The following is a 16148-nucleotide window of genomic DNA, read 5'->3' as shown; positions in this document are numbered from 1 at the left end:
TTAGTGGGGGGTACAGAGGAGGAAAAATTACCTGACAGCACAAATGACCTTGGCAGCACAGCCAAGAGTCCCATGGAGCTGCTGCTCTGTTCTCCTGAGCAGGAAGAGAAGAACCTTTGGAAAATAAATCCTGACAGCAAAGGAGAAGCTGCTTCAGTTTTATTTATCTATAAAAATACCCAATCTTTAAAAACCCAAGGAGACTAAACCAGCACCTGGATGAGGGTGGTGGTCTACAAGTACGGGCAGGAAAATGGGATTCAGCAGTGACATTTCTTCAGAGAACTTTTTAAATTCATTCCATAGGGCTGCTCTGGATCTCTGTAGCTACCGAGGGCACTTCCTGTCTATCCACCCCTCCACGGAGGGAGGATCTCCCGTTCCCTCCCCTCCCCATTCCCAGCTGGGTGTGCTAGCACGGCGCCACCAGCCTGCGCTTCCTGATGCACTCCCAGATCCACCTGGGCGTCACCCGCTGCGCCCCGGGGTTGTCATCAATGTCCCCACCGAGCACGTGGGTGGCCGAGGCCGTGTCGAACTCCTCCACCAGGTCCCCGTCGAAGGCGATGAAGTAGCGGCGGATCCGCGCAAAGTCCGGCACCGAGGGCGCCAGGTACAGCTTCACCCCCGTGAAAATGTCCAGCAGGGGCTGCTGGGGGAGAAACACAGCTTGGGGAAACATTCCTTGGAATGGGAATGCACACAGACATTGGAATGGGAATGGACACAGGCATTGGAATGGGAATGGACACAGGCATTCCTTGGAATGGAAATGAACAGGTGTCACGGACATATTTTATGAAAAATCCTTTTGTTAGGATCTTTTCTCCTGAGAAGCTGAGAGGCCTCAGAAACGAAATGTAAACAAAAATTATCTGCTGCTGCGGAATGCAACAGGCACATCTGTGATTGGTCTCCCGTGGTTGTTTTTAATTAATGGCCAATCACAGTCCAGCTGCCTCGGACTCTCTTGTCAATCACAAGATTTTGTTATCATTCCTTTTCTATTCCTTGACAGCCTTCTGATGAAATCCTTTCTTCTATGCTTTTAGTATAGTTTTAATATAAAGTTTTCTTTTAATATATATATCATAAAATAATAAATCAGCCTTCTGAACATGGAGTCAAGATTCTCATCTCTTCCCTCGTCCTGGGACCTCTGTGAACACTGGTGCAGACAGGCATTCCTTGGAATGGAAGTGAACAGACCCCAGCTGCCCCAGCCTCCTCCCATCCCACCATGGCTGCTGTCCTGGCCTGCTGTCTGTACCTTTTTTCCATTGTCCTCCATCTCAGATGCTTTTCTCTTCTCCCCTCGTCTCTCCTCGGATTTTTGAGGGGATTCAATGACTCCTTTGCTGTCTAAAAACAAAAATTTAGTTCATGCACGTGCTCTGTCCAGATAGTGGTTGTGTATTAATGTTGGGGGAAAGAGTAAAGAGCAGAAGGAGAAAGTTTTCTCTCCTCTTTCTGGAAAATCCATTAACTACTCTCACTAGTGAGACCCATTCATCTACTGGAAATGGTGTGGGGCAGCCTCCTGCCCCATTCCCAGGCTGCTGCTGCCACCTCTCTGTCCTCTGTGACACTGCTCAGCAATCTGCTTCATGTTCCAGCTCAATTCACCAGGAAATCACCTGCAGCCACGTGTCCCTTTACACACACGAGCTCCATCCAAATCAAATCAAGCACTGGCTCATGGCCAACACTCTCACACCAGAGGGCTGTGACCTGCACAAACGGGAGCAGTGAGCACCACCCTGCACAGCATCACCAGAGCTGTTTCCATCCCTCTTTTCCCAACCCAGGACATCTCAGAGCTGTGGCTACTCCATTCCTACAGGGCCAAACCAAGGATCTGAACAGATTTTCCCACTAGCCCTGAGATCCATGAGAAAGGTGGGATCATCAAGCCTCTAACAGAAGGCAATGACTCAGAGGACACAGCCCCAGGCTCCCTCCTGAAAGCACCATCACCTTACCTTCTGCCTTCTGGGCTTTTGCAGGTGACTTGCTTGGAGGACTCTTAATACTGCTGTGAGGTGTGGAAGACCTGGAATTGCCATCATTCTCTCCACTGCTGCCAGCTGTGGACTCATCTTCCTCCCCAGCTGTAACACTGAAATCAGCCTTCTCCTTGGAGAGCTGGTACAGCTCCTGCCCAGAGAAACAGCACAGATCATGTCTGACACTGCAGATGAGCTGTGATGCACAGACTGCTCTGGTGTTCTCCCCCTGCAGTGTTTGCTCAAAAGCATTTTCTTCCTGCGCCCCTCTGCAGTCATTTTCCTGTCCCAGCTGTCCCAGCTCCCTGCATTCCACCCCTCTCCTGGCATTAAGGTGGAGCTAAAGCCACATCCACATCATCTGCAACAGAGTAAGAGCCTGAAGGATGAGCAGTGCCCAGTCTGACTGTGGGAAGGGCCCATCTGCAGAGGGGTTTGTTCCTCTCTCCTCCCCATGGGATCCTGGCAGGCCCTGGGGCTGCATCACTCCTGCTTTCCATGGCACAGCAGCCCTGGCAGCTGCTGCCAGCCCCAGACTGCAGCACAGAGCTCCTCCAAGGCTGGCATTGAGGTGGCTGCAGCCCAGGGGTTCTGGCCAGTGCCACTTGGCCCCTGTGCCCCAGGGTACCCACAGGCACTTCCCAAATGCCTCTCCCAGCCTCAGCAAGTGATGGGAAACTGAGTGAGCATGGAGAGAAAAAAGGGCTGCCCAAGGAGGTGCTGGAGTCACTGTCCAATAAGCCTGGACCTGGCGCTCAGTGCCATGGTTTAGCTGCTGAGGAGGTGTTAGGTCATAGTTTGGGCTTGATGATCTCAAAGTATCTTTTCCAACACAATTCATTCTGTGATTCTGTGGTCACCTCTGAGGAAGGCAATTCCTCACCCTGCCACAGGAGCTGACAGAACCAATGCCTGCAGAGACTTCTCTGACAGGGCACAGCAACACAACAGCTCAAGGGACCTGAGAGCCTCCAGCAGAACAACCCAGCCTGAGCCTGGCACGAAGGGAAAAGGGAAGGTGCCATGACAGGCAGGAGGTGCCTTCAGTGCATGCTGTGATCTGCTGAAGCTCAGCCTGGTGCCAGGAGCTGCAGGGCCCCTGCTGACCCACCTTGAGCTGCTGCAGGTTGGTGGCTGTCTGCCAGTCCTTGTCATCGCGGATGCGCGTGCAGCGCGGGAAGCGGATGGAGATCCCGTCAGCCGTGTGCGCCTCGGCCTTGGAGAACTCGGCCCCCGTGATCTCCCACACCGGGGCCTTCTGCACACAGGGAGGGAACCAGGTCACACCCTGTGCCCCCTCAGGGGCCATGTCACACCCCTGTGCCCCCTCAGGAGCTGTGTCACACCCTGTGCCCCCTCAGGAGCTGTGTCACACCCTGTGCCCCCTCAGGAGCCATGTCACACCCTGTGCTCCCTCAGGAGCCATGGCACACCCCTGTGCTCCCTCAGGGGCTGTGTCACACCCTGTGCTCCCTCAGGAGCTGTATCACACCCTGTGCTCCCTCAGGAGCCATGGCACACCCCTGTGCTCCCTCAGGGGCTGTGTCACACCCTGTGCTCCCTCAGGAGCTGTATCACACCCTGTGCTCCCTCAGGAGCCATGGCACACCCCTGTGCTCCCTCAGGGGCTGTGTCACACCCTGTGCTCCCTCAGGGGCTGTGTCACACCCTGTGCTCCCTCAGGGGCTGTGTCACACCCCTGTGCTCCCTCAGGGGCCGTGTCACACCCCTGTGCTACCTCAGAGCCAGCTGAGAGAGCCATATCACACCCCTGTGCTCCCTCAGGAGCCGTGTCACACCCTGTGCTCCCTCAGGAGCCATGTCACACCCCTGTGCTCCCTCAGGGGCTGTGTCACACCCCTGTGCTCCCTCAGAGCCAGCTCAGAGTGCCTCACCCCCACTCACTCTCCATCTACACAAAGTGACCTTCCTGGTCACCTTCATTGTTAAAATCACTTTTTCTCTAAGCCTTCACTAACACAAAATGCCCATTTCTAAGCACACCTTCTCTTTCAGCCATACTGACACATTCCCTACAGCAACAGCAACTTTTGGCTTGCAGTTGTGTTTCAACCCTTTAAAGTCAGGTTTCTCATATCTCAAATTTAAAGCAAGCTCACTTCTGGAAGGGATTTAATGCACAAGAATATTTCCCAAAACTGCTGCAGGTGTGATTTCTTCATGAAGCTCTTAGCCTCAAATGCACCTGCAAGATTGAGAGATAAAAACTTGTGCTTAATCTCCCATTCCAACTATGAAGATTTATTTTGTAACACAGACAACTTCTAAGTTGTCCTTCTAAAGGGTTTGTAGGAGACTGCAGAATAAGGGCTAGGAAATGTTAAATGTGAAATGATTATGAGAGCACTTACCTTTGGATCTGGGACAATGAAGTCTGGGTAGTAAATTTTGTTGATTTTTAGCCACCTTGGAATTTTACTAGGATCCTATTAATTAAAAGCACAAAATTCACATTATTGACACTTATTATCATATATAAACCTAATTCTACAACAGAAGCTGATGAAACACAACCTAGGAATAGATCAGCACAGAGGTATTACATTGCCTTTGCATGGATGGAACTTGCACTGATCTGCAGCCACTTCTCTCATCTAGGAAATCACAAATATTGCCTGAAACACAGCCCTCAATTCCTGTCATTTTGTGTGTGAAACAAGAACAGTTGCTCCAATTGTGATTCATGTAAAACTACCCTTTTTTTTTTTTTCCAAGATTCTACAACCTTGATGCAAATAGCCTTCAGGATGTCAAGGTAATATTAAAATTCAGCTCTCTGTTGATTTTTCAAGTCTTGAAAAGCAAGATAAATCACTGACAGAAATCTTAACTCCAACCCCAGGTATGGAGCCACAGATCAGAGTCTGACTGAGCACTTCCCTCCCACAGCCCCATCTAGTGACTGTCTTTGCCAATCACATCATGCCCAAAAATCCAGATAAAAAATTGGGATCTTCCCAACAAAACCTTGTCCTAGCAGGAAACAGACGGTGCCTGGCTTCCCACTCAGTGTGTGGGTACAGATCCCAGCAGTGCCTCCTCCAGGAGCTGGCTGCTCTGACTCCTCACTTGTGGCTGATGAGCTTTAACTCTGATTCATTCCTGGCAGGGCACTCCCAGCCTGCAGTGCAGCTGAGCCCTGGCCTGAGCATCCCCTGGCTCCCCTCTCACCTTGCTGATCTTCACCATGTCCAGCTCTGTCTGCAGACGTGCCAGGGTGGCGTCATCGTGGCCACCAGAGCACTTGGTCACCGTGCACCACTTCTCACTCTTGGGGTCGTAGCAGCCCATGAGGAAGATGGACATCATCCCACCTGCACAGGACAGCAGGGCTCACACCTTGCACAGGACAAGACAGCTTTTCTGAGCCAAAATCCTTCTGTGGCTTTGGGGTTTGGGCTTGTGATGGCTGCAGGGCCACTGACAAAGCTGAGCAGAGCCTCTGCACTGGGCAACAGCCCAGCCCAACACCTCCAGCTCTGGAGCCACAGCAAGGACATGATGGGCTGCAGCAGGTAACCACTGCTCCAGCCACCCTCATTCTGGAGGCCTGAACAGGAAAACCTTGGGAATTCCTCGAACAGACAGAGCTCTGACTTCAGCCACCTCCAGACCTACCTTTGCTGCCTTGTCCATAGAAAGCCCCCAGCACCACCAGGTCAGCAGTGTCAGCCATTGCCCCCTCGTTGAGATAATCCTTCTTCACCTTCAGCCAGTGGCGCTTCCCTGGCTCATAATTACCCTGTGCAAAGGAAGGTACAGCCCCCTCAGAGAGATCCCCTGGTGGGCAGCACCTCCTCAGACAGCCCTGAGCCCTTTACCCAGCTCAGCAGCTCCTGAGCACAGCAGGAGGAGCAGTGGATTGGGTGTCAGCGGTGAGAGGAACCCAGAGATGTTTCTGGAATGCTCAGGGTGTGATTCTGCTGTCTCAGAGCTGACTGCTGTCATTCCCAAATTCCCAGCTGACACCAGGACAGAGTGAAGGGGAACTTGCCTTTAAATCCTTCAGCACCAGCCCTTCCAGCCCCTCCCGGATGACCCGGGTGATCATGTCTGCCAGATCTGAAGCTTTCTGCAAAGGAGAGGGACCATGGTTAGCTCAGGACTCTAAAAAGGGCTCAGCTCTTCAGGCTTTGTGTTTGGAGCAGTGGTGCACTAAACCCAAAGCAGCTGCAGGGAGAGGAAGAGGCACTTCCACAACAGTTTTCCAAAGAGGATCCTGTAAATGGATAAATCTTCTCTTTGCTGCACACCCAGTGACTAAGTTGGGAATATGTCCCAAAAAGAGAAGCTTTGTCTGATAAAATACCCCTCAGAGACGTGGCTGCCCCACTGGCTGTGTCCCAGGAAGTCCCAAGTCAGATTTGCTCAGCCAGAAGTGCCTGCTTCCTTCTCCATCCAACTGCCTTGGGACCTATGAACCTTCTTCTGCCCAAAATGTCCAAGCATTCTCCACCAAAGTCAAGGTGCCACAGAAATCAGCAGCAATGGGGAAAAATAATGGGACATGAGGCTTGTGCATAGTCAAAGGAAAATCCCAGCATGCTGCTGCCTAAATGCAGATTCTAGCAGCCAGAATGTCTCAGGGATGTGTGGGCACTGGAAGCTGCCAGTTTGGGAAGTCTGGATCCCTTCAACCAGGCTGCAGTCACAGCTCTGCACTGCACTGCACACACTGAGTGACAGCAGGACTGAACTCCTCCTAACAGGGTCAGAGTGACAATGGCTACAAAATCATTAACAAGCCAGGAAACCTGAGGCATGCAAGTTAAGATTATACTGAAGGGGTTGGAGCCAGGAAAAGATGGGAATACAGGGTTGGCTCAGGAAGCCTTGCACACAGAGCAGAAGCAGAACCATTTTGCCAGGGTGAATTTGCAGAGTTAATAATAAAAAAAAGCCAAGTGCTGGAGGAGCAGGGTCAGGGCTGCAGGGGCACTCTGGACTCACTGTGACATGTTTCATCTCTGAGAACAGGATCCTGTTGGGGATCTCCACCATGTTGTCGTGGAGGAACTTGCGCCGTTCACAGAGGGGCCTGGAGCAGGGCAGGGACAGTGAGGGACAGGCAGCAATCCCAACAGGAACATTGAAAAAAGCTGCTGAAGCCATTAAATCACCCTAGAGAGCTCCTGAGAGGACAACTAGCTCTTACTTTGTATCCTATCACTTCCTGGAGGAAATTTCAGTGCTAACAGTGTGTTTAGAGGATGTGGGATGAGCAGCTGAGATGCAGCTGATCCCAATGTTTTGGAGAGCAAGAGGAGCTGCACAAAAGAACTCTTGGCACAGCAAGGGCCCTCCCATGCTGCCCTGATTTCCCAGTGAATGCCCAGTCTGACAGCCTAGGTGAACTGGTCTGTCTGCATGAGTGGGGTTTTCCAGCCCAGGATTTCCAGTTCATGCCAGGAAACCAGCCCAGCCACTCTCCCCTGGCAGCCATACCTGTCCATCAGGCTGATGTCATTGAAGTAGATGCAGTCAAACACAAACAGGCAAACGTTGGCATCCTGGAAAGCAGCTTTCTGAAATACAATTAAAACAATTCTGCAGTCACAGCAAACAGTTTTAGCAAAGTAATAAAATGATGGATTTTAATCTCTGTAATATTTTAGGTATTATAAGCTTATGCCTCTTCTAAAAGAAGCATTCTGAGAATTCAGATTTACACTGAATGAGTCCAAGCACAAGCTGAGAACATAAAAAATGTTCATGTCATAGGAATGGAAAATAATGCTAAAAATATTAATGGTTTTGGGCAATGCAACATCTGTCACTACTGCAGCAAAAAACCCACCACATTTCTACAGACAGCAGATTAATGGCTACTTTTAACTTAAGCACTTATAGTTTAATTTTCATTTTCCTGTCCTTTTACTCACCCCCATTCAGCCTAGACACAAGCACTCCATAACATTTGCATGGAATAATCACTGCATCCCTGTGGTCCCCCAGGCTGCCATACATTGCTCAAGCCATGGAAACAATGACAGAATTGTAACACTGTCCAAAGATTTTTGTAGTATTATTGAAATTAATTTCTGTTAATGTCCTGCCAGGGATCAGGTTAATATCAAATCTACTGTATTAGAGTAGTAGCTTTTCAATGTCAGCCTTCTCAATAATCTTATTTTTTTGCCCCCAGATGCTCTAACAAGCACCAGAGCTCTGAAATTATCCTGTGATAACAGATTGTGTTTAAGTCAGCAGTGTAACAGCCTCCAAACACAAAAAGCATTTTTATTCATTTTTGTTTTTACCTTGTGCACACCAAGAGTCCCAAAAGGAAGTGGCTTGCCAGTTTTATTGTCAATCAGGAGAACTTCTGAATCCAGAATCATACTCTGCCCACCAGGGAAAGCCTGGGGGATGAAATCCTTGAAATGGGCTACCTTGGGAAAAGAAGAAAAAAAAAAAAAAAAAGGAAAATAACTGGCTGAAGAGAGGGATTCACTCCAATGCAGGTGTTTTCTCCATAAGTATATGAGGCACAACTGCACTTCTATGGTACCCACAAATAGAAAAGTGAGGCTTTAATAAACAGAACCAAGTCACCCAACTGGCAACAAGGTTCCCAAAATGCAGTGCATAGAGAGGATTCTACAGCAGACAGATGAAATTTAATTCCAAGCTCTTAATGTGTACCAGAATTAAATTATTACAGTTTTAGGTGTTGCTTTTCCACATTCTACACATAAATAAATCAGGAATGAGAAGGAATTCTCCTTGCCTATAGAAGGAAATATTGGGAATGCAGAGGAGGAGCTGGCAGGAGGGGTGAGGCAGTGCCCAGTGCTTACTTTGTGGGGGAGCACAGGCTTGAGGCTCCTGCTGAAGTAGCTGAAGTGATCCCCGTTCTTGTGCACCTGCACGCGCTCGCCGTCGTACTTGATCTCGGCGTACATCCCGTTGGGACACTTCTTCATGGCGTACTCGATGGACTTGCAGGCCTCAGCCTGGGGACACAGGGGACAAACCCCACTGACACATGGAAAATAAAGCTGCTCTTACCCAAGTTCATGAATGAGCTACAATGAATCCCCCTGTAGAGGTTTTTGTCCAGAATCTGTTAGCGAGTCCAAGTTCTCCTTAATTATTCACGTACTAATATCCGCATATGCCCAGATAATTACAGCTTTTCAGTGCTTATCCCTTCCAAAAGCTTTAAAATGTGCACTGTGCCTTCTGTAGGAGTGTGCTCAGCCCACAAGTAAATATTTAACTCTGCTTTGTTCACACAAAAAGCCTGATTTATTTGACTCTCTAATCCACTGGAAAGCTTACACTCTTTCCAGAGAAAGGATCAACTTCTGCAATGAGAGCAAACAAATACAAAAGACTGAGAGCAAGGGAAGGTTTTAGTTTGGCAGTTACTGTGTATATTGAATACTTGGCCTGGTGGTAGGAGATGCCTTCTAAACTAGAATTAAACAACCCTGAACACTGCACAGCCACTGCCCTGGCTCCTGAGCCTCCCAGGTGGGGTCTCTGTCCCCCTGGAGAGGCCCAACCTACCAGCATGGGCTGCACTGGGGTCATGAGTGAGGCCTGCACACTCAGGGTCTTCTTCAGCCCTGGCACCTTCTCTGCCTCCTGCTGGTTCTGCAGCACCCTCTCCACCACGTCCTGCAGGTTCCTCGAGGCCTTGAATGCCTCGTAGGCGTTGGGATCCAGAGCATCCAACCTGCAAAGCACAGAGAGAGGGGGAGCATGGATCAGCCCCAGGGCTGCTGCTGCTGCTGCCTCAGGAAATGAGCTTTTCTGGATTCCTGTCACTTACACGTGCTTTGCTCCAGCATTCATTTTCAAGTCATGCTTAATTAGCCTGATGATGCACTTCAGGTCGTTGCCTGTACACCTGAAGAGGAAAAGATTCAGTCAAGGTGTGAAGTGACCTTTCCAGCTGAAAAGAAAATCATCCAGGTCTCTTTAAAAAAAGGTCCCCTCTCTGCAGAGGGTCAAACTAATCATGTTAATAGTGACACCTCAGAGACACAAGGGAATATCCAAAAAGCTTTCCAGCATCTTGATGCCAACATTAACTCTGCCTCAGTGTTGATGTACCTTCCAAAATGTACTTAATTAATGCATCAAGAGTAACTTATCGGAAAATCCTCAGCCTCACATCAACACAAACTGAGCCAGACCAAAAATCTTTGTCTAAATTACTTGAAGGCTTTTCCCAACATGCTTAAGAACAGCAACTTAATTAACAGCTAAGCACCATTAGGGTGCTGTTGAAAATCATTTGTTTGATTGAAGTGTCCTGACAGGCAGGGACAAAGTTCTCTAGCACGAACAAGCAGCCATAAAAGCTCTCCACTGCTGTCAAGGTGTCTCAATCACACCACTAACAGCAGCTTACAGATGCTAATTAAGTTCAGTTTCAGTGGCTCATGATTCATTTTTCACCCACTCCAGCTTGTAGAGAACCACTCCAGTGTCTGGGCAAACCTTCAGAGGTTGATTCCTTCCCTCACCTGCGACTGATCTGCTGCAGGACACTCTGCTGGTCATCCTCCTTGGTGAGCTTGGACAGCTGCATGAGGAACTCATCCACCTCCTGGATGGTCAGGAGGCTCTTGGCTGCTGGAGGACAGGTCTTGCTCTGCTCAAAGAAGATTCTGATGGTCTCAGAAACATCTCCCTGTCTCCAAAAACAAAACCAGGGTGTGGATGAGAGGCATGGCCAGAGAGTGGGGTGCCACTGGGGATTCTGCATGGTTCCAGTGAGGATTGCACCAAGACATTGGAATCAAACACTTAAAGAAGCTGCCACGACACGTAAAGCTGCTCAGCTGTTTAATTTGCCAAGAAAGGTAATTAAGAGTACCAGCATCATCTCATGGCTCTATTTTTCACTGCTGCAGCAGCACAGACCATTTATTTCCTCAGGATAAATCCACTTGTAAATCCAAGGACACGGGACAGGCTAGTGATGTCACTAGAAGGCAGTACACAGCAAGGCAATGAACAGAGATGAAAAAATTACCATTATTATCTAATTCACCCCTTTTCTGCACCTTGCAGTGAATCACAGGGTGCACAGTCAATCACAGGGACTCACTGCACAACTGAGCACCTGCAATTGCAGCAGCTTAATTGTAATAACCAACTGCAGCTGCCAGTGACAGGTCTGTTAATTGAATCCCAGGTTTTGATGTGTGATGGTACAAAAAGAGGAATATAACTCAGTTCTGTAGCAATGTGCCAGACAAAGGAGTTTAGACAAACAGATGCACCCCACCTCGCCTAGGTAATTTTAGTCTTGCTTTCTAAAGCTTTGCCAGGTGAATTCTTATCCTGCTTTCCATTTAAACATGATTTTCTACAGGTTCCAGATGGCAGAAAATGCTATGAAAACTGCTAAAGTCAAGGAAAACCAAAATAAATCACCAGCTCCCATTCTAACAGTCAAGCTAAGGAGTAAAAAACCTAAAGCATTACAGAATTTCCATAAGCAAAGAGCTGAAGAGCAGAAATTAGGAGAGCAGCTGTCTGCACTCACCTGCTCCAGGTCCCGGACCATTTCTTCCTGGTTGCAGTTAAAAATCCTGCTGAACAGCTTTACAATCTGCTTATCATTCAAGTTGTAAACTATTTTAATGACACCTGGTAACAGCATCTTAATGGTCAGGTATACATCACCATGAAAACCATCTGGAAAAAAAAAAAAAGAAAAAAAGCAGATTATAACAGTGAGGATTTATTTTCATGTCCAGGTTCTGGTTGGTTGTGTCCATTTGTGTAATCCTGGGGATACAACCCACAGGTGGGGCTTGGAATTCTTAGGGGAAATAGCCACAATTTGCCTCTAAACTGGGCATCTACACCTGAGTGAGACATTTTTATCTGAATTTGATATTTGAAGAGCTCACTTTTCAAAGATTACCTCCACAGCTCAGAAATCACCACAGCACAAGGCTGGGAGCACACACAACAACCAGCTTTGAATCTCCCCTTTCCTTTTGAGACTTTGCAAAGCTGATTGTGAGAGAGCTGAGAATTCCCAGGTGGATCCATACCTCCTGCAGATCCCTTCCTGAGGAAGTCCTGGATGATCTGGGTTTTGACGTTGTAGCTGGGTTTCTCAGCCACCATGGCGCAGAGCTTGCGGAACTCGCGCAGCAGGCAGTCCTTGTGCTGGGGGTCACACCTGGCTGCAGACAGGCTGGGCTTCTGCGAGGAAGGCTTGGCAGGAGAATCTTCTGAATTCTTTGGCTTGGCTGTATCAGACACATCACAAGTTGTTTTTGTAACAACACGGAGGAAATGTTGATGTTAGCTCTGCCTGGCAAGGTGGGAACAATCCCAGTGTGCTGGCAAAGCTTCAGAGCTGAAATTTATGACTTTTCTAAAAACCTTCCAACTTTACACTAGAATTTCCTAGATCTTAATTCTACTAGAAAAATATGACTAAACCATGGTGAAAATTAATGTCTCCTTGCAGATTCTTCTGTTTTATCAATTTTTACGGGAATACATCCCCATCCCTTTTGTCTCCAAACACCAATCTGATGTCTTTGGCTCTGGGCAGTCTGGAGCTCCAGGTGTGTGTCAGGTCAGACAGAGCTCACAGATGGATTGTCCTGCTGGCAGCTGCTCCTCAGGACAAGTTTTCCTTTCCATGAACACAACTGAGAATCCCTCAGCAGTTTTTTTCCAGATTTTGAGCTCCACATGGGATAACTTTATCCTACACCTTCAGTTTGGCTGGAATGAGCCAATGGATACAGGGAGTTGGAGTCAGCCTGACAATGTGGGTCATGGCAGAACTTTTGTCTCCTAGGGAAAACTGGAAATCTAAACATCTTTCAAGATGTTCTTTCAAGCCCTGACAGCTTTTGACAAACCAGAATTAAAAACCACTAAATCTGAGTAAAAACCTATAGATAACCTATAGATAAAAACCTACCAATCTGAGCCAAGCTAAAACTCCTCTTGATGTTGAGATTAAAACAAACTGATTTCTCAGAACCAGTTTCTTAATTCTTACCAGAGAATCCAGAGAATTTCTTCGGTGGATCTTTTGTGGTCAGCTGTCCTGTGGCAGTGAGTTTTGCCTGCACTATCACCTTTTTCTTTGGAGTGCCTCCAGTCTTGGAATTGGCTTCTGGAAAGCAGAAAGGTTCAAAGAGGCAGTCAGGAATAATCTCATACATCCCTCACCATATTATGTAGCTTACAAAGCAAACAGCCTTAAAAGAAATAGGAATTGGAGAAAAAAAACCCCAGATGTTTATCAGATAACAGAAGTTAGAACAGTACGTAATATATTAAAGAGCATGGAAAATGGGGGAAATGGAAAATAACTGATGCTTCCTCATGGGTTTTAACTGCACATTAATTAAATCACCTGGGCCTTGTCCACAATCAGGTGTGACAAATGAAACAAGGAGTGTCACTGTAGAAGTGACCATTTTTTCCCTTTCCTACATGGCTGAGACAGGGATTGGAGCAGCACCACACACTTTGTCCCTAAGCCACCCAAATAAATCCATGAGGATTTCATGGCAAAGGCAAAGCTGGGTGACACCCTCTGGCATAACTTGAAAATAGGAAAAAAAGTTACCCTGGCACTACCTCAAGCCTCACCTGAGATGTACTTGTTGATTGTTTCTTTCTCCTCATCCTGCAGTTCTTCCCACCCCTCCAAATCTGTGATGTCTTCAATTTTCTTAGTGGTGGCCCGGGCCTTATCCAGCTTCTCAAAGATGCACTTGACATGGTACCACTCCTTCATGTCCCCTCCAGATTCGGTGAAAGGATTTGGAACAATCTTCCCAATGCGCACCATCCCCTTCACGATCTTCTCCTTGCACTTCTTGCAGCCCGCGGTGCCTCGCTTGGCATAGTCCACGCAGTAGCGCTGCTCCGCCATGTCCCCGGCGGCCGCGCAGGCTGAGCGCAGCCAGCTGCCCAACAGCAGCGACAGGGGAACCGCGGGCTGCGGGGATGGCACCGGGACAGGCTGGGACAGCAGCTGGCACCAGCACCCGCGGCTGGCTCCGGCACGGCGGGACAGCGGCCTGGACGTGGGGAGCTGTGGGCGAGGGCAGAACAGCGCTGTGCCCCTGCCGAGAGCGCGGGCAGCGTGTGACAGCGTCCTGCCGCCCGTGGGCATCCAGTCCGTGCGGAGGGTGCTGCGAGCGACACACGGGACACTGAGCACCCTCAGCCTCCCCCCGGCACCCGCTCCGCAGCTGCCTCCATGGCCCCCGCTCCGCCGCCCCACACCCCGCGCCCTCACGGCCCCCTCATCGCTCCCAGGCCCGCTCCCGCTCCAGCCTCCCCCCGAGGCCGCTTTCCCGCCCTGCCCGCCGTGGCCCGACCACCGGCTCCTCCCGCCGCAGCAGGCCCCAGGGCGCCCCTCCAACGCTCACCGAGCTCCTCACGGTGCCGCCATCCCGTCCCCTGTCCCGTCCGGACCCCGGGACCCCCCCCCCCCCAGCCCCTCAGGCCGGGGCCGCCGCCTCAGCCGCCGCCGGGACACGAGCGCGCCAGCCCGGCTTCCGTAGGGCCACGCGCGGGCGCGCGGCGCACCGGGCCCCGCCCCTTCCGCCCGAACAGCGGCTGAGGGGGCGGGCGCGGGCAGGCCACGCCCATCAGGCCGCCTAGCCCCGCCCCCAGCACGCGCCGGGAGCGTTTTCCCGCCTCGGGCGCGGCCGAGGTGGCGCTGGGCGCGCGCCCGGGGCCAGGGAGGGTCCGTGTCCCGGGGTGGCTTTGGATCAGTGCCTGGGGCCAGGGAAGGTTGGCACTGGATCCGTGCCCTGAGGCGGCGCCGGGACAGCAATAGGGGCCAGGGAGGGTCTGTGCCTTGAGGCGGGACTGGGACCAGGATCAAAGCTGGCGCCGGGTCCTCGCCCTGGGACAATGGAGAGTTCCCCCTCCGTGAGATGATGGAGGGATTGTGCCCTGAGCTGGCACCAGGACAGTGCCTGGGGCGATGGAGGAACTGTGCCCTGCGGTAGCTCCAGTCTGTGCCATGGGGCAATGGGGGGTCTCTGCCCTCAGGTGGTCCCAGCTCCCTTCCGTGAGGTGATGGTTGGTCCCCACCACAGGGGTGACTGCACTGCAGCAGTGTGCCTTGCCATGAGGTGATGATGTATTCCCAACCTCCCAAAGAGGGCTTTTCCAGAGCACTGCACCAAGCCTGAGCTCTGTTTCTGGCTGCACCACACTTGCTCACCAAGAGCGCTCACCAACAGGTTTGAAGTGCTGTTGGATCACCTGGCCACAGAAATGGTCCCTCCAAGAGTTCTAACACTGTGTTTGTGCACTGAGCCACTGCCTTATCCCCAGCCTCATGAAGCTGCCCCTTCAGGAGTGCTGTGCCACGTTGGTGCAGGTTTGAGATGCTGCCATGTAACCCCACATTTCTCTTCACAGAGAAAAGCAAGGCACAATTCTTCCCAAGAATATTTCTGGGATTTGCATTCTCTGAACCTCAGAGAAAGAAAACACAATTCTTATCATTTGCTGTGCCTGTGTTTGTGCAGAAGTTGAATGCAATATGGAGATTGTTTACCAAAGCCATGGTGTTTTGTTTCCTTGGCTTATCAGGGCCAAGTGTGTGTCTGAGTCAGGACTGTTGGGTGACAGTCATGAGATTCAGAGCAGTTGTGTGCAGAGTAGATTCAGTTTTAGATGTACAGAATAATAAAGTAATTAATTAGCCTTCCGATATCAATGGAGTCAGATGCATCATTCTCTCCTCCCTGAAAATTCAATACTGCCATGTCACCTGGGCCCTCAATACCTGCACAGGCCTGCAGTGCTACCCTGTAACCTCCTGAAATTGTCCTTTGCACTGTGTTTGTGTGGGTTTGAGGCGCTGCTGCACCACTTCAGGCTCCTGAACACAGCCCTTCATCCCAGTCCAGGTAACACAGACCTGCAGGTGGCTCTCTGCTGGTGCCACCCACCCCTGTTCCTCTGATGGAATTGCTGTTGTGCTGTGCCAGGAGGCTGCTGGGGAGGCTGGGATGGATGCAGCACACAGCTCCACTGGATTCCTGCCTTCATCCATGGAGAGGATGCTGTGTGGGTTGGCATGGCCAAGTCTCTGACCTGCTTTGCTGTACCTCAAAGGCAGAGTATGAGAAATAAGGTACAGGATTT

General features: G+C 50.2%; 1 protein-coding gene across 3 annotated transcripts; it reads right to left on the bottom strand.

Moving 5' to 3' along the window:
- Positions 1–142: 142 nt before the first annotated feature.
- Positions 143–14572, bottom strand: LIG3 (DNA ligase 3). 3 transcript variants are annotated; one of them, XM_074556762.1, is made up of 20 exons: positions 14411–14572; positions 13623–14170; positions 13024–13140; positions 12053–12253; positions 11536–11687; positions 10508–10674; positions 9808–9885; positions 9543–9711; positions 8828–8983; positions 8288–8419; positions 7473–7552; positions 6978–7065; positions 6022–6099; positions 5646–5769; positions 5199–5341; positions 4379–4453; positions 3118–3264; positions 1983–2157; positions 1271–1362; positions 143–652 (listed from the first exon to the last, which is right to left on the bottom strand). In XM_074556762.1, exons 2-20 carry the CDS (start codon positions 14149–14151, stop codon positions 413–415), a joined length of 2943 nt encoding a protein of 980 aa, XP_074412863.1. In that variant the 5' UTR covers positions 14152–14170; positions 14411–14572; the 3' UTR covers positions 143–412. The 3 variants fall into 3 exon arrangements, with proteins under 3 accessions (XP_074412863.1, XP_074412864.1, XP_074412865.1); XM_074556763.1 differs by having other exon boundaries at positions 143–649; XM_074556764.1 differs by having other exon boundaries at positions 13623–14070; positions 14411–14554.
- Between the last annotated feature and the right edge of the window lie 1576 nt (positions 14573–16148).

Source organism: Zonotrichia albicollis, chromosome 22 (assembly GCF_047830755.1).
Source record: "Zonotrichia albicollis isolate bZonAlb1 chromosome 22, bZonAlb1.hap1, whole genome shotgun sequence".
NCBI classification, from domain to species: domain Eukaryota; kingdom Metazoa; phylum Chordata; class Aves; order Passeriformes; family Passerellidae; genus Zonotrichia; species Zonotrichia albicollis.
This window is presented reverse-complemented; position numbering and strand designations above follow the sequence as displayed.

What these genes read in the sequence shown, in the direction of transcription:
- LIG3 (XM_074556762.1), bottom strand. Translation starts at nt 14,151, where the DNA reads ATGCCCACGGGCGGCAGGACGCTGTCACACGCTGCCCGCGCTCTCGGC. An exon ending in AGCCTGTGCTCCCCCACAAA is followed by an intron (nt 8,420 to 8,827) that starts GTAAGCACTGGG and finishes TCTTTTCCCAAG; the next exon opens with GTAGCCCATTTCAAGGATTT. An exon ending in TCATTGTCCCAGATCCAAAG is followed by an intron (nt 3,265 to 4,378) that starts GTAAGTGCTCTC and finishes CCCTGTGTGCAG; the next exon opens with AAGGCCCCGGTGTGGGAGAT.